At 38.3% G+C, this 26967-nt stretch overlaps 1 protein-coding gene across 1 annotated transcript in view; it reads right to left on the bottom strand.

Annotated features, from left to right (window-relative positions):
• LOC131989846 (serine/threonine-protein phosphatase PP1-beta catalytic subunit) overlaps positions 1 to 25099 on the bottom strand; it is a 39129-nt gene extending 14030 nt beyond the window's left edge. Inside the window, exon 1 of the mRNA XM_059355193.1 lies at positions 24954 to 25099. Within this exon, the coding sequence (XP_059211176.1) occupies positions 24954 to 25005 (52 nt within the window). The 5' untranslated portion in view covers positions 25006 to 25099. The remainder of the gene's footprint in view (positions 1 to 24953) is intronic.
• Between the last annotated feature and the right edge of the window lie 1868 nt (positions 25100 to 26967).

Here is a 26967-nt window from a genome sequence, read left to right as displayed (position 1 = left end):
GCACTTTATGGGGCTTTGATTTAAAAAAAAAAAAAAAAAAGGTACTCCTGTTATACAGTATTTATGTTCACTAAAATAAACGGTTTCAATAAAACTACTTGTGACACGTCATATTTGACTTTGACTGAACATTTGCTCTCACTTTGCCATAAAAAATATCGGGATATACATCGTATATTGATATTCAGCCTAAATATATCGGAATCAGACAAATATTTACATTTTCCAATAAAAAGATATGACATTTCACATTATTTTTTTGGGCCATTATTATAGTCATTATAAAATATGTGTACAAAAAGTTGGAAAAGCTAGAATAGACATAAAATATCCAATATTTATCAAATAAAAACACCCAAAAACAAAACTTGAAGAAGTCCACCCGAGACCAATTACAACCAATGCATGTGGTAAAGGTTTGGACTGTTGGTTGGGCAAAAGGACATTATAAGAGGTCACCTTGGGCTTAACCCATAAGAACCCAGAGCCAGTTATCCTTAAAGGATGTGTTCTATAAATTGACCACATAAAACACATTTCTGATGTTTTTTTTTATTTTTTAAATGCTACCCCTAAATGCCAAAGATCTGTGATGTGACATATGAACGTTACATTGGCCGTTTATGGTATTTATGTTTATGATATTTCTTATTTTAAAATAGAAAAAAAATAGGCAAATTGGTGTCTCTGTAAGCAGGAAATGTGTCTTTTTCATTTGCATCTCCATAACATATATCAAAATTGTGACTTTAATTTGTTCAGTTCCCTATTAACGGATTAAAATTATTAAATGGGTTTAAATTTAGCCAAGTAACAAAAAATAAGCTTTTTAAAATTAGCTACTTTTTCACATTTCTGTTCCCAGTCACAGCTACATTTTGGAGAAGTCACTTCCTGTTAAAGTCACATGACCACCACACCAGGGTGTTGAGTATACATCACTTAAGTATTTAATGAGTTAATGTGAAGCATAAAGCTGAATATGAGAGATTCTAGAAGATTTACAGTGTTTGTTACACTGGTGTCACCATGGGTTCTTATGGGTTAATGAATCTATAACAAAATATTCTCCCATAACCGCAACTAAAGAAAACGTTTAACTTTCCCTGCAGTGTTTCCATGTTCTGCTGCTGCCCTATATATTCCCAGTGCACAGACTCCTGTTTAAAGCTCAGAAGTGGGCCACAGCTGACTAAGACCGCTGCTGTCAGACGACACCACAGCAGCATGATGGAAATCCTAGCGGGCGTCAAACGCCACTTAATAGGTAAATCAAACAGACGGGTGAGAGGAACCCTGCAGCTCCACAGCCAGACCAGTTTGTTTGTTTTTAGAAAGGAGAAGTATGTGAGGCCTGCAGGTGTCTGTTCCTTGCAGCTCTCAAGGTATTTTACATCCAGTTTTAAAGCACAACAATGTGTGTGTACATGTGCAACATGACCCTGCTATTTCTACCTGGAGGCCTGAGGTGATAAACACACACACACACACACACACACACACGTCTTTATATAGTTGTGAGGGCCACGATCGTTGAGTTGTTTGTGAGGACCACCACCCAACATACACATTTCATGGTTTACCACCTCTGTTAGGACTTTCCCTGAAATTCATACAGATGATTAATTAAGGCCTTTTGAGGCTATCCTAGCATTTTCTTTGTGAGGACCGGGCAAAATGTCCTCACAACTACAAATGTCCTCACAATGTTGGTCTTCTGCCAGGGGTTGGCCCTCACAACTATATAAAGACAAGTACACACACACACACACACACACACACACACCTGCACAGGGCTATATTTAGACTGTCCAAAGGTCCAATTAACATTTATCATCAGCTTTAAAGCTTAATATTGGTCTGTATGAACAATTAGCCTACAGTGAGCACAATACACAAGCAAGAAGTGTGTGTGTGTGTGTGTGTGTGTGTGTGTGTTGCCGAGTGTGATTTCACACCCCTCCCTTTCAGCTCTGCGATGACGCGTTTGCAGGTCTGTGCTGGCTCAGCTGACAGGCAAGAAGGCCTAATATAGGACACACACACACACATTCGCATACACACACACACACACACACACACACACACACACACAAGTACCCCTTGCCTGGGAGGATCCCCTTTCATCATATGGTAAAGTTGAGGCAGAGTCAGGAAAACACACACACAGATACTGATCAAGTGACCTTGACTTCAGATCGTACCACTAACGGGCTTGCGGGGAAGTATCCCAGCATCCTTTACTCCTGTCACCACTGCACTGCAGCTTCCCCAGTGAAGAGAAAGAAGGGGGGTGGGGGTTCCCCACATCTGATCACCATGGCAACCCAGCAAGACCAATTTCCAGCCTGGAAGGTGCTGGTGAGCCGAGCTGCTGCTGCTGCTGCTATATGTGCTGATTTGTAGATAAAGTGGCGTCTCCTCCAGCCCACGCCCTGCATACTAACACGCTGCTCCACTGGAGCGCCACAACACAGCCAAAATACACTCTGTTATTAGGATTTAATATTGCTGCTGTAATCACTTTTTTCCCACTCTACTGCTTTACATACACCCACACACACTCACACACACACCAACAGGAAGGACAGCAACAGGTAACAACTCCCCACCTTGCCTTGCTGCTGGCTGTGTTTTAGCTGATATTCATACAGAAAATATGCAGGGGAGAACTTTTGCAGCAGTGTATGAAGACGTATTCAGATCCCTTACTGAAGTAAAAGTACACACTATGAAATTACTCCACAACAAGTAAAAGTCCTGCATTCAAAACTTACTTTAGCAAAGTACAAAAGTATCAAAAGTAAAAGTACTTTTTTTATGCAGAATTGTTTGATATATTCCAGATATATTATTGGATTGTTATTGATGCATTTATGTAAGCATAATTCTAAAATTGTACTTAAGTGCAGTTGATTAAATGTACTTCCCAGCACTGTTTTGCAGGTAAAAGAAAAACTGTTTTAGGTTTTTAATTAGTTGGCATAAAGTTTATAAATGTGTGTGGATCCTGTGTTTTTGCACCATCTATGAGCAATATCTTTTATTTTTTATAAGTCTAGCATGTCTCTCGTAGTTCCCTTAATTTTGAGTATAATACTAAAATCACTGGAATAGCACTTTCTATTAGCAGCATGACTAGGCACAAAAACTTCTAGCTGTTGTGTCTGTGTCTGACTTTTAGGGTGTGGGAGCTACTCTGGAGCGAGGCGTCAGCCTGGAGGGGATCATACATTTGGTCGCGTGTCTGCATTTTTGTGTGTGTCTGTCAGTCCGCAGCTAATCTCTCTGAACATCAAATCTGTGTGGAAGTCAGTACGAGGAGAGCTAGATATCCGTTAGCTCTTAGCAGCCAACAGAGTGTTTGGCTGCATAGCTCTGTCACAGAGCGTTCTGTCCTCCACATGGCTTCATACCACACCGAGAGTGTTTCAAAAGGGATGTTGTTGACTTATTGATCTTTTCGTTTTGCCAAAAGAGCTTACAGAGCTAACAGCTCAAACACAGCAGGCAAATCAATAATACCATCTGCTTTTATTTGGACACTGGGTCCAAGCCTTGTCTCCATAAACTGTCTAATCTGACCACCTAAATAATCTAACAAGCACATTGTCTCCACTTTATTTTTTACTGCCGTCATGAGCCCCTTTTATAGTGCGGTCCAGCTGTATTGTCGGAAGAAAAAAAAGCACTGTGCTACTGTGCAGCAGTGCTGCACAGTAGCACAGTGCTAATAGGCTAACAGTTAGCTCTGTAGCTGTACAGTGTGTATGTGCTGCAGCAGGATGTGTTCACTTAGCGACCTCTGTTTACAACAAGCACCGGACACTGTGCACAGTTAGCGATGCCGGTTTGTTTACGATCAGTGGCAGACACCACGTGTACAGTTAGCATGCCCGCTTGTTTACAATAAGCACAGTTAGCGACTGTGGCCGCAGTGAACAGTGATACAATGACTGTCGGACAAAGTGGGCGGTGTGTGTTAGACGTCATGAGCGACGTCAAATAATCCGCCTTGTCGGGACCCATTCATAGTGGTCCAGCTTCCAACAGTCCCACCAATTTTCCGCCTCTGTGACTACCTATTGGTGGGATCATTTGATCCCAGCACCCTGCTTCGGGCACGTTCATAGTGGAGGCGAGACGTTACAGAGCCATAAATGTCCCGGCATGAAACGGCACTATTATGGCGTCATATTTGAGTCAAAAGTCGCGCGAGCGATAACACATCTGCACGCGCATTTATTTCGTGTCACGCATGCAGATTTCAACTGCGCGCGCGCACTTTTTTGATCTTCGCGCTCAGCAACCGAGTGAAGCAGATTCTCCCCCGTGCTTGCTCGTGGTGGAACTCTGCTCGCGCGGAGCGAGGACTTTTGACACATTGGGGGCGGGGCCAAGGCTGACCCCAGGCCTCTTATGATTGGTCATTTTCCAGCCCTCCATGTGGGTGCCTTTTCAGCACAGAGCAGATCGTTCGGGACAGGAAGTCGTGCACGGACACAAAATAAAACATTTTCAAAATAAAGTACCTCAGGTTAACGTATTTCACAACTTGAAGACGTCATGATGGGCGGGGACAGACCTGAAGTTTATTTATATACAGTCTATGAAACAAACAGAGATCGCTAAGTGAACACCTCCTGCAGCAGCAGCACATACACGCTGTACTGCTACAGAGCTAACTGTAGCTAACTGCCGCGAACGAGGTCGGCGTTCAGATGTGTTATCGCTCGCGCGACTTTTGACTCAAATATGACGCCATACACTATGAAAGGGGCTATGGGCTCACAGCTCCATGCTATCAGTGCGAATGAGTTTAAGAGCATGCAGTTTGGTGCAACATTAAGTTTTCTGGCAGTTTCTGAAAAACCTGTTTTTCAATCTAAAGGTTTAACTAAAAAACTATTAGACTAATAAGAACAAACTGTCCTGTACTCCAGCAATCCTGAGAACAATGATTCAGATGCATTTATAAATCAAGTACTAAGGCCCGCTTATCAAATACACGCACACACAAGCTCAATAACTGACAACCCAACAGATACACAACATTTAGCAGTAAGTGTCACCACTTCCTCGGTAGCAGCAGTGAGAATGGATCAGGTCTCTGGCTAAAAACATCTGGACTGATGTTCCACTGGCATTTCCCAGCTGGTTCTTATGAAAGATTAGAGGAAATCTCCTCTCTGACAAAGCTCCCTGTGTTCCCATTCATCTCTCCTAATTTGGTCAGGTGCATGTGTCGGTCTGCCTGAGCTTTAAAGTTTTGGTCCGTGACCTCTTCAGACTGTATGCCGTGTCTTTTTCTCTTGCTAGATCACAGCTCTTCTCTCTTTATATATACGTTTCTGTCTTTTCCTTCACCTCTGCACCCTCCCTTTCCCTTTCCTCTCCATCTATTTATCTTTAAGTTGCATTCTTGGCTGAGGCTGAACTCCTGGGTCATGGCCCTCCTCCGCCTCTCCTTGTGAACCGTGCTGACGTCAGAGGACGGCCTCGTCCCCCTCCCAGAGGTGCAGAGTCTCTGCATTCCAGACAGATCACAGACCCTCTCAGACCTAAACAGCTCTGGCTGAACGGGGGTACACACTTCAACATGCATAAAGATCTAAAACGTTTTAAAATACTTTTAAAATGAAATCAATGTTGGTCCTGGATGGGATTCGGCCTGTAGGACAGTTTGACCAACATGATACCTTACTAGGAAAGAAAGGAAACCACAACGTTTTTAACAGATCTTAAGCTGCTGAAACAAACACTAAAGCTATTTATTCTCCTTGGCGTTCAGTCCCAGCTAGGCAAGAATCCTTGGCTTTCTTTTTTACCCTTTTATTTGTCTTTTTTTTTATCTCCAACTCTGTTTTGGATTGAGCTTTTATTACTATTTTATTCTATTTTATTTTATTGTTTTACTGTTTTTAGTATCGTTTTCATTGTTTTTATTTATACCTATTTGTGTATGATGTATTCTATTTTAATAACTGTACAGCACTTTGGTCAACTGAGGTTGTTTTTTAAATGTGCTCTATAAATATAAATAAAAATAAAAATAAAAACTAAAGCTGCCGTTTCATTTGGCTTTTCAGACCTTCTACAGATTATTTAACAGTTCATAATTTACGCTAGAAAAGAATGAAAATGCATCTTATTTCTCTATATGATGTCCTCAGACATCTTGTTCTGTACGACCAACAGTCCAAAACAATTTTTTTTTAAATGCAGTTTTCAAATATAGAAAAGAAGCAAAAAGTCACATTTAAAAAAAGAGGAAATTACCAACAACCTAAACAACAGAATAGTCCATTTGTCAATACCACCCATACGACACATAAGAGTGTTAAATGGCTCACGGTGCTGCCGAGCGTTCTAAAAATAGCACAGTTTCTGTGAATTTAGGCTACAAAACCACTGACCTAGGTTTAGGGCAAAAAACTTCCTGGTTACGCGTTATAAAAGACAGTTTAAACAGTAAATAAATGTATGTAAATGCATTAAAATGGAAGTGAAGTAGTTATGAGAGTGACGTGAGCCATGGAGGTTACGGAAAAAATGGAAGTTACGGGAAAAAAAACACAAGTAATGAAAAAAACGTGATTCCCAAACGGAAGTAACATTAACAACAGAATTACGTAAATAAATCATAATTCACAAACTGTGAGCCACGGAAGTTCCTGGGTGAAAGTCAGCCGTTTGTTCTATTAATTGATTAAAAAAATAGTTGCAGATTTTGTGTGAAATTACTTATTTAACAAAGTAATCCAAACCAAGATGTTCCAGAGAGTTTGTCACATTTTACTCTCCGTATCCTCATTTTTCACTGCAATACAGAAATCATCATCATGGCTAAAAGTACGGAAATCTAAAAAAAAATGTAAAAAATGAATGTAACACAGCTATAGTGCAATAAATCATAAAAAAAAAGGGGAAAAAAAGGCCATTTTAATTTCTTTGAAAATGTACTTCACAAAAGAATTTAGAAAATTAAAATCTATATATACTATATTTTTCCAACTGCCCACAAGTGTTGGGGGCTCCACATGCTATACACATTTAACTTTTTACAACCTCTCTTGTCCTCTCCTCTCTGCTCTGTGTAAACAGCCTGCAGTTCAGCTTCAGACTGTTTATATCAGGGTCAGAGTCAATCAAGGCTTGTTAATTGTGCTGATGGTGGCAGAATGAAGTGTTTTTCACAGGATCTAGTGAGTGGAAATGGTTTAATTTTTGCAAAATTTTAAATGAGATTAAGAAAAGAAAGATAAAGAAATATCTCCATTTTAAGATTCAGTGATTGTCAAATATGACACATTCAAGGACAGTTGGCAAGTTGAAAATCAGATGATAATGACCGCTTTTACAATTTCTGTTGATTAAATTATAATACAATATAAAATATAACAGTTTGGGGGTTCAGGGTTTTTTATGTCAAGAAATCTAACTTTATTGTTTTTAGAAATAAGAACAAGATTTATAATGCAGAGAGAGCCAAAATATATATCAATGACAGTGCACTTGCAGAAGTTTCATCAGTAAAGTTCTTAGGTGTCTACATTGATGAAAAACTCTGTTTTAAGAATCATTGTGAACTTGTCTGTAAAAAGGTTTCAAAATCGTTGGGCATTATAAAAAGGGCTAAACACCATTTGAAAAAAGCACACTTCTAACATTGTATTACAGTTTAATTTATCCTTACATATCTTACTGTGATATAATTTGGGCGAGCACTTACCATTCTTCTTTACAGGCAATTCATAGATTTCAGAAATCCTTTGTAAGAATTGCCATGAACTCTTCTTATTTAGCCCCAACTAAACCATTATTTAAACAATTGCAACTACTTACAATTTATGAGGTGAATAAGTATCAAACAGGGGTTCTTATGTATAAAGTAATTTGCCTTCCTGCATCCTTACCTAACTTTTTTCATAGTTACTTTGAGTTTAATTCTCATTAACATGCACATCTTACAAGAAGAAAGACTGATTTACATATTCCTTTCTGTAGGACCTCTGTGGCCAAATTCTCATTTGTTTATTATGGTGCTGTGGAATGACATAAAACATCTAACAGAATCATGTTCCTCTTTAAATACTTTTAAGATCAAGCTCAAAAATCTATCAAAATAGATGTTAAATTTTGTTTGTATTTTTTTATTTTCATCTTGCTATGTAATTTAAGTAAAGTATAGTTACTTATAGGTTTAAGAGGGAGGGTCGCGTATAAGCCCTTTGGGCTTTTTGATCTTTCCTGCATTTTTTTTTACTGTTTCTTGTACTGTTATTTCCTAACGATTGTATGTTTTTTAAGTGCAAACAACAATAAATAAAAAAAATAAAAAAAAATAATGTACTACAGCAGTCACTCACCTGTGTACCAGCAGTTAATCTGTCTCATTAGCTCATCAGCTGTCCAGCTGCCTGATGGGAGTTGCTAAATTAAACCACTAAATATTTGGTAGGATTGAGCCCAACCCACCATTGTGCTGCGTGTTGAGCCACACCACAGTTGTTCCACACACACCTTAACACACTCCGACCACACAATCAAACTTGTCTACCAACTAACTTTAACTTTAATCAAGCTGGAGTCATCATTTGTTCTGCCTCTCTGGTCGCTCACTAAGCTCCGGGTCACAGAGGTCAACTATTTTTCCGTTCATTTAAAAAGAGCAGAGTTCACTGCAACAGTGTGTGTTGGAGCCAAACAGAGCAACAGATGAGTGGATTTCAGACAGATTGCTTCTTGAAGGCATTACCATATATGGGCACTGCTGTTTGGAGGAAGGAGGAAGTGAGCTCGTCAGCCGGGACAAAGAGGGAGCGACTCGCCCGGCACAGAGCAGCCAGCAGCTGCACTGCTGAGAGCTGTAACTCTCACACTGTACACTCATCTCACTACTACTGTACACTGCTCCAACACAGCAAATCATTCTACTTTAGCTGCTGCTTTATTTTCTGTCTTAGGTTCTGGTTAGATTTTACCAGCACACAGAGAAATCATCACCCATGTAGTCCAATATTCACTTTTTCCCCGTTTTTTTTGTTTTTTTTAAATCTCCACCAACTCTTGGAGAGGCAAATGTCTGGTTCTTTAGCTGCTAAATACTCCACTATGTTCACCAGCTAGTGGCTAACTCCTTTGTCAGCTGTGTACAGAAGATTGGAGAGCTTTTTTTGCAAAAAAACCCCCAAAAAACAGCTAATTGAAGCTGAAGTTGATGAGAACTACGAAACAAAGAACAGATACAATTCTTCTCACCCCTCCCTTCCTGAACATGTAGAGAACCTAATATGGCTTTCAGATGACATAAAAATGTAATAATAATAATAATAATTATAATATTAAAATGGTCCTCTCTAGAGCCAGTGTTTAGTTTGTTCATTCTGGGCTACTGTAGATGTAGACGAAGGGCTCATTTGAAGCTAATGAAAAAAATACTATTCATGACTCCTACTTTCTTAAGGTTATTATACACTAATAAAAAACAATTTTAAATATTACAATCCAAGTTTTTTCCGAAACCTAGGTCAGTGGTTTTGTAGCCTGAATTCAGAGACTGTAGCCTTTTTTACAACCGTAACGTATACGTGTATGTATAATGATGTGTGCTATTTTTAGAACGCTCCGTGGTACCATAAGCCGTGAAACGCTCATTTTGACAAACGCTCATATGAGTCGTTATGGGTGGTGTTGAAAAACAATCTATTCTATCTTTAGGTTGGAGATTGGAGGTTGAAGTGTGACTTCATAAAAACAATTTCATGAAAATCCGCTGAAATTGAGGTCCATATCTTTAAACCTCCTCTTGAAAAAGCCCAGTCTGCTCTGAATAATGAGCTGAAGCTCCCCGCAGACAGGAGACAAATCTCTGTGGAGTGGTCACTTTTCACAATATATACACTACCGGTCAAAAGTTTTAGAACACCCCAATTTTTCCAGTTTTTTATTGAAATTCAAGCAGTTCAAGTCAAATGAACAGCTTGAAAGGGTACAAAGGTAAGTGGTGAACTGCCAGAGGTAAATAAAAAAAGGTAAGGTTAACCAAAACTAAAAAATAATGTACATTTCAGAGTTATACAAGTAGGCCTTTTTCAGGGAACAAGAAATGGGTTAACAACTTAACTCTATGGAGTCTTGGGCTATTTTGTCAATTTTTTAATTCTTTTCATGTCTTTGTATCTCATTTTTGTCATTTTGTGTCTTTTGGTGTCTTTTTTTGTCATTTTGTGTCTTTTTTTTGGTCATTTTGTGTCTTTTTTAGTCCTTTAGTCCAACATAAAATGTGATTTTGAATCTTTTTTTTACTTTCAAAACACTATCATGCTCAATAAAGAATTTTAAATGTTGCAAATGTGCATTAATTTCAGAGTACACTGAGACATTAAACTGCATCATTTTCAATTAAATTCTGGAAAAGTTGGTGTGTTCTAAAACTTTTGACCAGTAGTGTATATATATATATATATATATATATATATATATACATACATACACATGTTCTTACTTGAAGTTCAGATCAACATTTTTTTCATTTTCTTATCTGTAATTGGCAAGCAAACAGATGCAAAGGGACTTGGAACGGGTCAAGCAGAGCCATGAATGTTAAGCAGGTATGACATGTGCATGTTTTCGTCACTGCTGCACCAATAAAGATGCCCTGTCAGACCTTTTTTAGCTCTCGCCCTCCCTTCTCTATTCTTTCCAACTGGGCACGAGGCCAGCGGCTCCCCTCCTCTCCTCCGTCTATCCCTCTCTCCCACACAGGCCCGATGGAAAACACTGACCCCTCAGTGAACGAGAAACACAAAGCAACTCTGGCGAGGAGAGTGCGGGAGAGAATCTTAAGGCAGAAATCCTGACTGTGATGGCATTTCTGTGCAGGCTTTTCGCATTTTCAGAGGACGTTTTGTTCGAGTTTAAGTGCCACGGGTGAATGGCTGTCTTTGTGAGGGCCAAGAGAAAGGATGAAATTGAGAGGAGAGAAATAAACAGGAGGGCACAGAGAGTGGGAGAGATGGAGAGGAGAAGAAAACGAGAGAAATGTCGGGGGAGAGTGAAGCTCGAGTGGGGGAGACGAAGACGGCGAGGGAGTGAATGGAAGGAAAGGGGAGGGAGGGTTTATTGGAAAGGCTAGCTGGGCAGCTGAAAGCCTGGGTGAGCTCTGTGCCACGTTTGGTGCCAGGGGGTGAACGCTCCCCGCCAAACAGGCTCCACCATTGTTGTTTCCATAACAGAATGCCACGCCAGCAGCCTCGACACCACGCAACGCAGCAGCAGCCCGACCAAAACAAGAAGGGCGACCCCAACGTACAGTGTGTTAGGAAAGAGCAGAATATTCTATTTGTTGTTGAACTTTTCTGGTTATCACACACCATTAAAAGTAGATGAAGAAGTCCTCTCTCACTCACTCACTTGCATATCTTATGATGAACCTGGTCTCACAGAAATCCGTGAAATAGCCACGGGTTTCGCTTAACTCAAAATCCGTGGAATAGCCACGGAATCGCTCAAATTTCCGTGAAACTGACACGGATTTCGCTACAATGCAAGTTAATGACAGTCATATTTTTCTGGCGAGATCTTCACCACATAGTGATAGTCATATCCCGTGGCTATTCCATGAATATTTGTTCCTATTGGTTTGTTCCAAGTCACGTGACTTTCAAGGTCCCGGCGGTCAGAACAAAAAACATGGCGGACAGTTCTCTCATTTTTAGTGACAAAAATCAATATTTTGACTTAGTTTCTGCATAAAAATGGATTTTGATGACATTTCTAGCGAGAAGTATATGTTTTATTTTCTAAATATTCACTCAGTGAATGTACATAATCACTTTGTATGTTGGAATAGCCACGGGATATGACTGTCATTAACTTGCATTGTAGCGAAATCCGTGTCAGTTTCACGGAAATTTGAGCGATTCCGTGGCTATTCCACGGATTTCTGTGAGACCATGTTGCTTATGATGGCTAATGTTAGCTGCTGCTAGCTTAATTTAGCCAGACATTACTGTACAAAGGACAAAACTAAATCCATTAGAAGCAGCCAGGAGTACTGACACGGAAGCTAAGCAATGCACTGCTGTGGATGGGGAAGCAGCTAAATGCATTTTAGAGATCTATATATCATATCCGTTATGGTGCATCTCAATTCATTAGAATATGATGGAAAAGTCCAATTTCCAGTTCATGTCAAACAGCCCCAACCAAGTATTGAGTGCATATAGATGGACATACTTTTCAGAGGCCAACATTTTCATATTAAACATACTTTTTAAAATTGGTCTTTTGTATTACTAATTTTTTTGAGACACTCATTAAATGTAAGCCATAATCATTATAATTAGAATTAATGAAGACATGAATGTTTCATTCAGTGTGTAATGGGTCTATAGAATTTGTTATTTCCACTTTTTGAATTGAATTACTGACATAAATTAACTTTTCTATGATATTCTAATTTATTGAGATGCACCTGTACAGCTATGCTCCATTCAAAGACACCAGACTCCATTAAAAAAAACATTTTACCTCACAGAACACAGCGTTTGGGTTACTTTGTGACATTGGTGATTCTGAACTCCAAAGTCATAAGAATACAAACAAACTAACCACAAGTTAAAATGTACTGTTTTTCTCAATGGAGTCTGGTAGCTTTTGAAGAGCACATAGATGGATCTGATGACTTTGGTTCCCCATGTGTAAACTCACACACGGCTATGTCACAGCAAGGTACAGTGGTGAAAAAGTTTGAAAAATGTCATATGCTTAAACTGATTTTTTCCCCCATGGCTAAAACCAGAAACAACCACACTTCAAAAACTCTGACCTATCCCTTTAAGAACTTGTTGCACTTTGATTGTTTTTAGCATTTTATTGTTTTCATTGTTTTTATTTATACCTATTTGTGTATGGTTTATTCTATTTTAATAACTGTACAGCACTTTGGTTAACTGAGGTTGTTTTTAAATGTGCTCTATAAATAAACTTTGACTTGACTTGACTTTGATTTTATAGAATCTCTAAAAAAAAATAAAAAAAATAAAATAAAATAAAAAAAGAATGGGAATAATGTTGAACAAAAATAGTTAAATTGAAGGGATTTGATAACAGAAATGCATGGTTCGGTTGTTTTCTTTTTATGGTTGGTGAATAAAGCAAAAAGGGAAAAACTCGGCTTAATTGAATCAACAACAACACTTCAAGAACCCTTTGAAGAACATGCAGCATTAAACTAATGTATAAATTAACTTCATAAAGAGGACCAGTCTACATAGCTGACAATTGACTTTGTTTGACTGTTTGCAAACTTTACGTTGTGGACCATTTGTGTCCAATTATTAAGACAAATGAAACTATAATATGTCACATTGTCCCTGACGAAGGAGACACTGGCACATTCTGAATAGTCTGGAGTTTAGTGGTGACGGAGTGGGCGGCGTCACTCACAGCTGCTGCTGGTGGGAGGTAAACAATAACATTGATGGCATATTATTATCATGTTATTATTAGAGCCTGACCAGTGTGGGATTTTTTAGACAGATGCTGATATTTAGAGGGGGAAAATTAATTGATAACCGATATGCTGATACTCCACAAGGACAATTTACTGAACAATATCTGAGGACACACTTTTAAGCACAGCCCATGTAAAAAGACTATTTTGTTTTGATTTATTTATTTATTCTATTTTTATTTTCTTTTTTTTTCCGTGTTTGTATATATATATATATTTTGAGTTTCTTATTTTGCACCAATGGGAGTTGCACTCCAATTTCGTTGTGTATATATACAATGACAATAAAGGCTATTCTATTCTATTCTATTCTATATGATGGCCGATATAGTAAAAAGAAATTTAGCTGGAATGACAGACCTTTTTTTTTTTTTTATGTGGATTGTGCAGCAATTTGTTACCACTCTGCAAATGTCATTCAACATAAAACTTAATTCAATAATATTTAACATTGTTATACATTATACAAACAATGCACTTCATTGTCAGCCAATTATATAAATGATAACGAAGAAAATAAATAATAAATAGTAATTAAATAAATAAACATCATTACTGCTCAGTGTCACTCATTTGCTGACTATTTAAAAAAAATCACAACAAACAACATTTTGCTGCATTATATATTATGTTAAAAAAAGTTTTCATAATAACACATTGGTAAACATATAAACCAATATCGGCCAATTATATCGATCAACACACAGATATATCTGTCAAGCCCTAACCATTATCTTACTGAGCTACTTTTTTGGTTGGATCTCCTTTATATTTCCAGATATAAAAACACTATAGGAACTGGGTTCAAAACAAAAAAAATGGAAAATAATAAAAAGTATCCGTCTTTTAGATTTGACCCTAACATGCCTTTATCATGCATTGATTATCAGTCCAAAAACAAAAACAGTGAGGATTCCACTTCAGGAAATAAAGACAACCCGGACAGCTCCTAAATAAAGAAATGCCCTTTATAAAGACTTCATGCACCCGTACTGGGTTACAACTTGGCTGACTCCTTTGCCCATAAACTAAAATGACAATATGGCTCCGAATTGCGACTTTCCATCCCGCCTCCCCCTCTTCCCGGCTCATGTATGGGGCCTTGGTGTTGATTGTGCCACATAAAGCCTACAGAGCACCTGAGCTGGCAGGCCAGACAGAGGGCCTGTTGTCGCTAAAGCCAGGCCCAGTGTGGGCTTAGCGTGGGCATGTTGGGAAAGCTGTAATAGCTGCTTTGCTGAATCACAGGACAGAGACACAGCACTAGTAAACACTAATGAGCAGGAGAAGGTGGGGCCTGTTATGGAGAACTCAACAAACAAACAGAGAAACAAGGGGAGAGAAACGGGCCATCTCACTGTAGACACAACTGAAGGATTTCTATGAATACTGTGAAAACTGCAACGTCAGCTCAAATGTGTTGCAGCCAACTCCATGATTCTGCTGTGAAACCTGAAACACATTACTGTGAGTTGTACTAAAACAGATGACCGGTTTCCAATAGTGACACGCGTTAGTGTGTAACGTGGCTGTGACAGTATTGACTGATTCTCCCTGCAGTCACCCGAAAATACCCCTTTTAGACCACACTGCAAAAAAAGTTGGGTGAACTCAAAATTTCAAGGCAACAAACTTCGATAAAATTTTAAGTTGGACAATTAAACTAAATATTTTAATTTTTGTTTTAGAGTTTGCTCAACTCTGAATTTCTCTGGCACGATTGTAACGCCACTATGAAATGTCAGTTAATGTTGTGACCACAATTTTGAGTTAGCATTGATACGCTAATGGCTACTCTTGTAGCTGTAACAAGCAGCGCCGCTAGCATCAGTTAGCCGCTAGCATCAGTTAGCCGCTAGCTGTCGCTAATGACCAAATTTCACAACAAAGAAATAAGAGTTATCAGAACTTTTGTCCCTTGTTGTGAACCCCAACTTAAAGATATAAGTAACAACAACTCACAAACTTGTTTTTGAGCAAACAACTGGCTTCCTTTGTTGTGCTAACTTACATTATTGCCCTAAATGTTAATAATTTATATTTCCAAGTTTTACCAAATTAAATCACTGTTTTAGGCCAAAAAGTACAAGTCAGCTTTTTTGCAGTGCAACACCAAGCTAGTTCTGTTGCTGGGCTGCTGCTGGTTCACAGTTGGTTCAACCCAGAACCGTCTCAGAACCTGGTTGTTTTTCCACAGGCTCGAGACGTCATTAGGCACTGTATACGTCTGGAAACGTCTCCGCTCTCTCAGCAAGTATAATAACAATGTTGGACTACATAATCTCTTTATAAATGTTGCTCCTGGCTTTACGAGCCTACGTTGGCATCCAAACGTGACATGTACAACACATTAATTTCGTCTTGATGGACGGCAATTAAGTTCTTAATAACACTGAATGCAAGATGTTAATGCTAGACTTTGTTGTAAACTTATGATAGGCTAGACCGCTAATGCTAACCAGCTAATGTGAGCACATATCGATGGACCTGCACTTGGTAAATGGTAAATGCACCTGCACTTATATAGCGCTTTTCTAGTTGCTTTGCGACCACTCAAATCGCTTTACACTACAGACTATGCTCATTCACCCTTTCACACACACATTCATACTGGTGGCAGAGGCTACCCTAAACGGTCCCACCTGCCACCATTAGGAATTCATTCACACACCGAAGAACGCAGCATCGGGAGCAATTTGGGGTTCAGTATCTTGCTCAAGGATACCTCGACATGTAGGCTGCGATGGTCAGGGGTCGAACCACCAACCCTTCGGTTGGGGGCCAACCAACTCTACTAACTGAGCCACAGCCGAGCCACAACATTGCAGTTAAACAAATCAAATCAAATGAATGATACACGCTTTCATTGGTCCGCCCCCAGCCCCCAAAGTTGTTTGTGGTTCAAGACCAGCAAAGACTTGGTGACGCTCTGGAACCAGTTTTCCTGGCAGAGAGCTGCTTCTTTGGCAGTCGAAAAGCGAATAACTGGTTCAAGATTAACTACCTTGGAACTACCTTTGTGGAAAAAGGTAAAGATAGAGCCAGACATACAAATGCCATTTATTTATACAGACAAATAGCTTCCATCTATACACCATTTCAACTCTGACTGGTCACAAGACAGAAAAAGACAAGAAATTGTATTCAGAGTGACAAATGAAACCAGAGGGCAGAAACCTGCACGCGGAGGCCACCGAGGAGGTTTCAGTGATTGTAAACGGTGTTGTCAGTTGATCAGGTTTAGCCTGTCGGCTGTACAACGCCTGTCAACCGCTTCACCAAACAACTGCTGGAGGACACATGCAAAGAAAGAGTGTCTTTGGATCAATCTGAAATCTGTGTCTTATCTACACAACTCAAACACTAAAGACATTCCCATCGATGTTAGCTTTGAGTTTTGTGCCAATTAGCACATGCTTTGAAGTGCATTTTAAATAATACACCTATTAAACACTGGTAAGTTAGCGTCATAGCTTGCTGCAATTAGCATTTAGCACAACCCACAGTTTATCAAAGCTGCTGGAATGTCTTAAGATTCTTACTTTTGTTTCTAAATTAAGATCTAAGATTGTAATCCAATGCAATTTCTGTTTAATTGAGAAAATCTCCCCACAGTCCCCTGACTCTAATTTTAAGGCTTAATATTATTTGAGTTAGATAGAAATTCAGTTGTCATGAACAGGAAATTTGCTTTTTAAAAAAAAAAAAAAAAAAAGAAAGTTGTAAACATGTTTATTTCTGCTGTAAAGTTGAGTAATTTACCATAGGGGGTCTATGTGGATCAACTCCCTTTTGGAGCCAGCCTCAAGTGGACATTCAAGGAACTGCAGTTTAGGCACTTCCACATTGGCTTCATTATTCAGCCCTGGAGGTTGCAGTTTAGTTCGGGTTGATATAAATTGCATAGTTAATAAAAAAATTAAATATATCTATTCAAATATGTAGTTGCCAGCCAACTCATATCACAGTCCCCGCTGTCATTTATTCAAATAACGTCATTAAGTTACCGCACACTCCGTGTTTGTGAAGCCACTCCAGCTGAGCAGACACTGGCTACATATTGATTTCAGTCCCATTTAAAATACAATTTAGTTATTAAAACATGTGATCAAAAGTTTCAAATGGCTCTTGTAATGTACACAATATTTTTGTTTGACCTTATAGATTAAAGTGATCAATTAACAACCACATGCTGCCTGTGGCATCTGCGTACACTGTAAAAAAAAAAGATAAACAATAGCTACTCAATTAAATTTAGGCAACAGATTGCATGCAATATTGTTAATTAAATCTAACTAAGTTACAAGTTGAGTTAATAACTTAACAGGAAGTGCCTGTTAATTAAAAACGGACTAATTCTATTGTGTTGGATTCATTCAAAATTCTCTCGATTTAGAATTACATACACATAAAGATTATATTTAATGTGGTCAAAATAAGTAGATTCTACCATCATAAACATTTTTAAAATTAAAATTAGTTAAACAACTGCCTCAAAATCAAGGACGCATTTATATTTAATACATTTTATCAAATATATTAAGTAAAATTAAATGATTACAGAATAATTTATTACAGTGTAGGCCTGTATATACAGCGTATAGCTTCACAGTAAATGTAAATAATACACTACATTTGAGAATTACAATTCCTATTATAATTTGAATATTATAAATAATAGTCAAAAGGAATTTGGACAAATTAAACCAGACCCAGTTCTTGCAGTGTTTGGGGTTGGGTCAGTTGCCATGGAGCTCTCTTTGTCAAACAACCAAAAGAATGTGATTTGTTTTGTGACACTGTTAGCGAGAAGAATAATTCTGCTGAACTGGAAACAAAAAAATCCTCCAGTCTATCAAACTTTAATGAATGATATAATGAAACATTTGCAGTTAGAAAAAATAAAATTCACCCTGAGAGGTAAGATAGATACCTTTTACACGATATGGCAGCCATTTATGGATTATTATACTAAATATAACCCCATGAAAAATTAACAAATGTAAATTTTGGAAAACTTGACATCCTCCGAGTTGTATTATTAATATTTAAATCTTTTTTATTTGTAAACCTTATTTTTGTTTTGATATTTGATTTGACTCCACCTAGGGTTTTTTTTGTTGTTGTTGTTGTTGTTTTGTTTTTGTTTTTTTTGTGGCTTTTTTTTTATTGCTTTTATTTTTCTACTATAATTCTGTTCTTTCGTGTTGATTTTAAGCATAAATGAACATGTACATTCTTTATTTTTGTATGTGAACGAAAGAATAAAAACCCAATAAAGAGAAGTTTGAAAAAAAAAAAAAAAAAGGAATTTGGATGGGATTATAGAGAAAAACTGACAGCTCTAGTTCATACACAGGCCTGGCTCTGTACATGGGAAACAAACAATGTGACTCATACAAACGACACAACACTGTTCTGTTTGTGCTTGTGGACGGGGGGACAGGGGGACGTGGACAGGGGACAGGCCATGGATGTATTAGAGACAGACTGTGGGGGTGAGAGGGACGATAAACTGAGCACATGCTGGCGTTCAGAAGGAGCACTTTTTTTTTTTTTTTAACTTCTTAAGTGTCCTTGTTCTGTTCTATTCTGTGTTTTTTTCTATTGTTGTTTTTATTTATGCTACCTCAGTATTTTATTTTATTCTATTGTATTTTATTTTTATTGTACTTAAATACCGGACTGCTGTGACAACCGAATTTCCCTTCGGGGATGACTAAAGTAATCAATCTATCTATCTATCTATCCATCCATCCATCAACCTGGTCTCACAGGAATCCGTGGAATAGCCACGGAATAACTCAAATTTCCGTGAAACTGACACGGATTTAGCTACAATGCAAGTTAATGACAGTCATATCCCGTGGCTATTCCAACATACAAAGTGATTATGTACATTCACTGAGTGAATATTTAGAAAATAAAACATATATTTCTTGCTAGAAATGTGATCAAAATCCATTTTTATGCAGCAACTAAGTCAAAATATTGATCTTTTCACTTAAAATGAGAGAACTGTCCGCCATGTTTTTTGTTCTGACCGCCGGAACCTTGAAAGTCACGTGACTTGGAACAAACCAATAGTCATATCCCGTGGCTATTCCATCATTAATTTGCATTGTAGCGAAATCCGTGTCAGTTTCACGGAAATTTTAGTGATTCTGGCTATTCCACGGATTTTGAGTTAAGCTAATCTATCTATCTATCTATCTATCTATCTATCTATCTATCTATCTATCTATCTATCTATCTATCTATCTATCTATCTATCTATCTATCTATCTATCTATCTATCTATCTATCTATCTATCTATCTATCTATCTATCTATCTATCTATCTATCTCTGATGGGAAGGGTGAATTTATTTGTGTGTTGACTTCATATAATAACAAACTCCAGAATCTTTAACACACGTTATCACATATATGATACATACATATACATATAGAGACACGAGGACCTCATCGGAGAGGAGCAGAAAGTCTACTGTATTGCCCTTTTTACACTCTCCCCCTGTGTGTGTCACCAAAAGGGTAGGTTAATTTCTACCAGGGACAGCTGTGCCTGTTGACATTTAATAGGAGATCAGAGAGCTCTCCATATGGGCGCCTGTGTGCACGAGCATGTAGGTTCCCAACTGGCACCGTTTGGAAAAGTGAGAGATCAGATCAGAGTCCTATCCAAGTGATTAATAGAAGTCCCATCCTCGCTTCGGGGGAAAATCTCCCTTTATTGTTGCAGAGAAGAAAAAGCGAAAAAAGCCGGCAGGGACTGAATCCTGAGCCGAATGCCAGCAGAAAGCCACCGACGGCCCATTTAGTAAACATCTAAATCAAAGCAGGCTGTAGATGTGATCTTGTAAAGTAAGCTCGGATGAAGGATATCAAGGTTTCATCAGTAAGGAAAACCTGTGAGACGTCTTTGTGTTGTTGAAAGGTCAGGTCTTAAAATAAAACGCAGCCCTTACAGACAAGTAAAGACAAACTGGTGTATTTTTTGCCTGTGTGTCTCTATTAGCATAGCATTAGCCACCTGATATGATACAGCTCGATTACATCTTACATTTGCAGAAGAGAGCAGGACGACACTTGCTGGTTTTGATAAACTTTTTTTTAATATATTCGCTTGAGATTTAGCAGATCATGACATGCACTTTTCACCATTTTCTGAGATTTTATAGACGACATCTAACATCTAATTGATGTAAAGAGATAGTTTGGATCTTTGTTAAGTGGGGTTTAATGAACCATAGTGTGTATTACCTACGTTCAGACTGTTCTCCCCTCAAAAAAGTTAATATAAGGCGTTTGTACGGGCGGCAAAATACGACTCATTTATGTTTTCGACTGTCCTCCGCAGACATCTTAATCGACGGCGATGTTTAAATGGCGGATATCACACATGGCGGACTTTCAGCCAAGAAAATGGGGTTCGTGTCACATGTGAAAACTAAAGTAAAGAACTTTTTAGGTAACTTCCTTTTTTTTTTTAACGGAATTTACGTGGCTCACCCTTGTACCTACTTCACTTCCGGCATTGACGTACATGTATTTACTGTTTAAACTGTCTTTTAGAACGCCATACCAGGAAGTTTTATTACCCTAAACCTAAGTCAGTGGTTTTTTAGCCTAAATTTACAGAAACTGCAGCCTTTTTTAAAAAATGTTTTACAATCGTGAACCGTACATGTAGGGATGGGTACCGAATTCGGTACTTTTATAGGTACCGACGGAATTCCGCCGGTACTACCGAGTACCGATTCATGAAAAATCAAACGGTACCATGTTTCGGTACCTAAACGGCGTTAACTTTAAACTGCAACCTTCATGTTACAAAATGCATGTTTGCTCAACAATACAGCACTGCTCATCCTGGATTTTATATTGTTTTGAAGTTTATATTTTGAGAAATAAATATGTTGAATTGAAAAAATTAGATTTTATTATTAAACAAATTGACATTTATTACCACACAAACAAACGCAAAAGTACCGAAAATTTGTACCATTGAGTACCGGTACCGATTCCCAGGTACCGGTACCGTATCGGTTCAAATGTGAAAGGTAGCCATCCCTACGTACATGTATGTATAACGACCTGCATGCTATTTTTAGAACGCTCCGCAGTACCAAGAGCAGTGAAACGCTCATTTTAACAAACGCTCACATGTCGTTATGGGTGGTTTTTACAAACGGTCTGCTCTGTCGTTTAGGTTGGAGATCATGTTTCTACGTTCTACCCTGTACCAGACTTCTTTGAGAAAATCAGGAATTTTACCTTGCAGAAGAAAAGAGGAGGCCTTCCCTTCTACCACTAGCTTAAATGGTTAGTTTGTGTTATTGTTGTTGTAAAGGGTTAGTTTTGATTTTTTTAAAAAGAAGTAAAATAACTGTTTTTGTCAAAGAAGCCTGGTAACAGTTTCATTTCTACGTTAGAAAGGGCTGTCTATTGGCGAGGCAAAACGGTGAAAATATTCCAAATATAGCGTGCACTTCAACTGATAGAGATTTTTCTTAGGTGTGCATGTTTTTAGGTAGAAGGGTTGTATCTAGATGATGTTGGCATGGCCCCAATTTGGAGAAGCAGTCAGCAGCGACATGTACTTTAGCCACCAAAAAAAAAAGTGTATGTTATATTTAGAATATTGCCATTAGACAGCCCGAACACGTGGCAAACTGAAGCCGCTACTTCCACCTACGCTCCCTTCAAAGCCACCAGACTCCATCAACAAAAACAGTAATTTTACCTTGCAGAACCAGAGTTAGTTTGTGTTATTGTCTGACTTTGCCGTATTAAAGAGTTGGTTTAGATTCACCAAACAGCACAATTAAACAAACAAATCTGTGCAGCGGTAGACCAGTAACTCGAGTTCTGCAAGGTAAAATTCCTTTTTTTGTTAATGGAGTCTGGTGGCTTTAAAGAAAGCATTTAACAGCTTCAGTTCCCTGTCAGAAAGGTCTGTCTGTATGCTATATTTAGAACACTTTCACTGTTTTACCTTGCGGTCACTAAAACTGATATTGATTCTCTTAACCAACTGACGCCTAAAACGCCTGTAAAACCTCTGGGCGATTTTAAAATAAGCCCCTAAAACCTGAAGTTTTTCTGGAAATTCAACAGAAGTGTCAACGCTTCTACTAAATAATAGATTTTTCAGCCTCTGTAGCAGATAGAAATGAAATTGAAAAAGTATGAGAGCTTATAGAAATACTACAAAACGACGTATCTGCTTTCCAGGCTTCAATGGGTTAATCAACATTGAAAATAACCAACACAGACAGACCTATTTTGATCAGTCAGTTCCTGAGCCAAATCTAAATTCTGCAAAAAGGGACAATGAAAGTGCGAAGAATAATGGAAAACATGAACACCCACTGTACAGTGGCAACGAGCAAAGTTCATCTGCTGATGACGATGAAAAAGAACAGACGATTAGAGGAGATTATTGTACTCTGCCAAAATAAAATGTTCTAAAACTGGTAAAAAAAAAACTTCTTGGTTTGTGTTTGGACGACACTAAGCCTTTGAGAACTTCAGCAGAAAAATGTGCTTATTATCTGCGACCTAAAATGAGCCAACCGGAATCATAAAACTAGCTGTAGATGGAAAGAGAAAGTGGCTGAAAGAAGATGGATGGTTGGATATATTCACCGCTCACATCTGGAAGCCTTTAGGGCCCGATCCCTCCAATTTCCTCCGCTGAGGTTTCCTAGTTGTTGCATAAAAAAGCAACTAAATATGTAGGCAGCTAACGACTAGCTACAGTAGGCTACGGCCTTGCCCAGCTGACTGCCCGCTCACATTGTTGCCACTGAACAGCTGACACACAACAAGCACTATTCTATAACTGGCCCCAATCAATCCAGATGATTGGGCTTTACTGACATGTTGATCCACATTGTGCCAAACACTTTCTATGCGCGTGTGATTTTTAGCACTTTGAATGTTTGTTCACTGCTGCCTCGCCTGTCCACATGTTTACTGAAGACACAGAGGGACACTGTCTCTGTGTTCTCAGGAGACGGATGGTTTTGCATATCAGCTCACTTATCTCAGGATCCCTTATTTAGCACCATAAAAATCCACTGATACCCAACACATAACAGTGGTGGAGGAGCAGCAACTCTTTCTGTACCGAGGTTACTTTTGTGCAGTTAAACAGACTCAAACTAATGGCTTTAAAACGAAACAACACAAATTATATCTCAACATTTGTATTATGATTAAAAAAAAGTAATAATAATAATAATAAAGTTCAGCTTATTATCTGCCCGCAGGTGAATTAATGTTAAAATCTTTAAAAGGATCAAATCAAATGGTCACCAAACAGATATATTTAAAAAAAACTAAAAAAAACATATTCTTTTCTCTTCTTTTCTTCTTTAACATATAGCACTCCTTAGCAATGACAGTTAGCTCTTAAAGTTATGTACTTACTTGATTCCTATGGTCTATGTATAGTACCATCAGGTTGAATGCACTTATTGTAAGTCACTTTGGACAAAAGCGTCTGCTAAATGACATGTAATGTAATGTAAAAAAATCCATGCACTGTTATGTTGAAGCAAAGTAAACTTTTTACACAATACATGGACTGACAAACTTTTTAAAACACTTACAGGGTACAAACTCTGCAGATCTATTTAAAGTGTAACATCATCAAGGCCTGTGGCTTGTGTAAACATTACCATTCAGCAATATTCCCACATAAACACCACGAAAACCCTGTGACGTGCCTTCCTTTTTCAGCTGAGAAACCCTCGTGCCAAATCCCGTCTGAAAACTTCACATTTTTTTGTTTATGACTGTGGCAAACAATATATAGACACTAAAACTATACGTTTATGTGTCCCCAGAGATCAGACAAGTGTGCTTAAAATTTCGGCACACTTTATTTACCAATCAGCACTTTATTATAAAATAAATGTCAACTTATGGGACAGCAAGCTACCGCCCATAATGCTGTATTTTGTTCTTAAAATCTTGTGGACACATTAGGCAGACCCGTTTTTATGTTTAAGGCTTGTAAGCTTGCAAATGCCAAAGTAATGAGAGCAATAATGGTGCAACATAAGTGTTGCGACATTAATGAAGGCAACAATAATTTGCTACTTAGTTTTAAGGTTGGTCTAGTGTTGTCTACCATACTCGACCTGTCGGGGAACAAAACAGTTCTCCAACTATAACTTTCCTTCAATCGTGAAGCCGCACTTTTTTATTCTCATAACTCCATTTATCAAAAAGTATCACATGCCATTAGGTATGATTTCATAGCTCACATACGGGACTAGTCCTGTTCACTCCTACACCGGGATACTATGTAGCGGGCCCTTTTCTGTCTCACTGGTGTCAAAAGCTAAACTCAATAATCCTGGAGGACTTTAGCAGCAAACAGCGGGGTAACATGACTGTAGTGTGGATGTAAACTCACCCTCTAAAAGCCTGGAAATCAGCGAGTCGACGTCCAACTCCCCCTCCGCCATTTCTGTAGCAAACAGCTCAGCCCGCCGCAGTCTGGAGCAGGCAGGGCAGGCACCGCCTCACTGCACACAAACGCACCGCCAACCTCCTCCCACTCTGGCCTCCCGTTTAGGACTTATTATGCTGCGTTAGAGTGCGCCTCGGATTCTCTAGCTTCCAACACATAAAGTAGTAGAGCTTTAAATTAACCAGGAAAGACGTTAACTACGGAAGAGGATTAGGGCCAGGTAGGAGGGAAAAAAATAATAATGAGGGGAGAGAAAAAAAATGTATTATTTTGCACAAAAAAATTGAAATGCCGAGAATAAAGTCGAAATACAATGTCAAGAAAAAAAATTGAAATGCCGAGAATAAAGTCGAAATACAATGTCAAGAAAAAAGTTGAAATGACGAGAATAAAGTCGAAAAAAAAAGACTCTGGCCTCCCGTTTAGGACTTATTATGCTGCGTTAGAGTACGCCTCGGATTCTCTAGCTTCCAACACATAAAGTAGAGTAGCTTTTAATTAACCATGAAAGACGGAAGAGGATTAGGGCCAGGTAGGAGAAGAAAAAAATAATGAGGGGAGAGAAAAAAAAATGTATTATGCACTTCGACAATAAATGGAAATAACGAGAATAAAGTCGAAATACAATGTCAAGAAAAAAAAGTTGAAATGACGAGAATAAAGTCGAAATACAATGTCAAGAAAAAAAAGTTGAAATGACGAGAATAAAGTCGAAATACCTACGTTTAGGACTTATTATGCTGCGTTAGAGTGCGCCTCGGATTCTCTAGCTTCCAACACAGAAAGTAGAGCTTTTAATTAACCATGAAAGACGTTAACTACGGAAGAGGATTAGGGCCAGGTAGGAGGGAAAAAAATAATGAGGGGAGAGAAAAAAATTTATTATGCACTTCGACAATAAATGGAAATGACGAGAATAAAGTCGAAATACAATGTCAAGAAAAAAAAGTTGAAATGCCGAGAATAAAGTCGAAATACAATGTCAAGAAAAAAGTTGAAATGCCGAGAATAAAGTCGAAATACAATGTCAAGAAAAAAGTTGAAATGACGAGAATAAAGTCGAAATACCTACGTTTAGGACTTATTATGCTGCGTTAGAGTGCGCCTCGGATTCTCTAGCTTCCAACACAGAAAGTAGAGCTTTTAATTAACCATGAAAGACGTTAACTACGGAAGAGGATTAGGGCCAGGTAGGAGGGAAAAAAATAATGAGGGGAGAGAAAAAAATGTATTATGCACTTCGACAATAAATGGAAATGACGAGAATAAAGTCGAAATACAATGTCAAGAAAAAAAAGTTGAAATGCCGAGAATAAAGTCGAAATACAATGTCAAGAAAAAAAAGTTGAAATGCCGAGAATAAAGTCGAAATACAACGTCAAGAAAAAAAAAGTTGAAATGCCGAGAATAAAGTCGAAATACAATGTCAAGAAAAAAAAGTTGAAATGACGAGAATAAAGTCGAAATACCTACGTTTAGGACTTATTATGCTGCGTTCGAGTGCGCCTCGGATTCTCTAGCTTCCAACAAAGTAGAGCTTTTAATTAACCAACCATGAAAGACCTTAACTGCGGAAGAGGATTAGGACCAGGTAGGAGAAAAAAAATAATGAGGGGAGAGAAAAAAATGTTTTATGCACTTCGACAATAAATGGAAATGATGAGAATAAAGTCGAAATACAATGTCAAGAAAAAAAAGTTGAAATGCCGAGAATAAAGTCGAAATACAATGTCAAGAAAAAAAAAGTTGAAATGCCGAGAACAAAGTCGAAATACAATGTCAAGAAAAAAGTTGAAATGACGAGAATAAAGTCGAAATACCTACGTTTAGGACTTATTATGCTGCGTTAGAGTGCGCCTCGGATTCTCTAGCTTCCAACACATAAAGTAGAGCTTTTAATTAACCGTGAAAGACGTTAACTACGGAAGAGGATTAGGGCCAGGTAGGAGAGAAAAAA

The sequence above is a fragment of the Centropristis striata genome, chromosome 17, assembly GCF_030273125.1.
Source record: "Centropristis striata isolate RG_2023a ecotype Rhode Island chromosome 17, C.striata_1.0, whole genome shotgun sequence".
Taxonomy (NCBI): domain Eukaryota; kingdom Metazoa; phylum Chordata; class Actinopteri; order Perciformes; family Serranidae; genus Centropristis; species Centropristis striata.
Note: the sequence above shows the minus strand (reverse complement) of the source record. Positions and strands in the feature narration are given on the sequence as shown.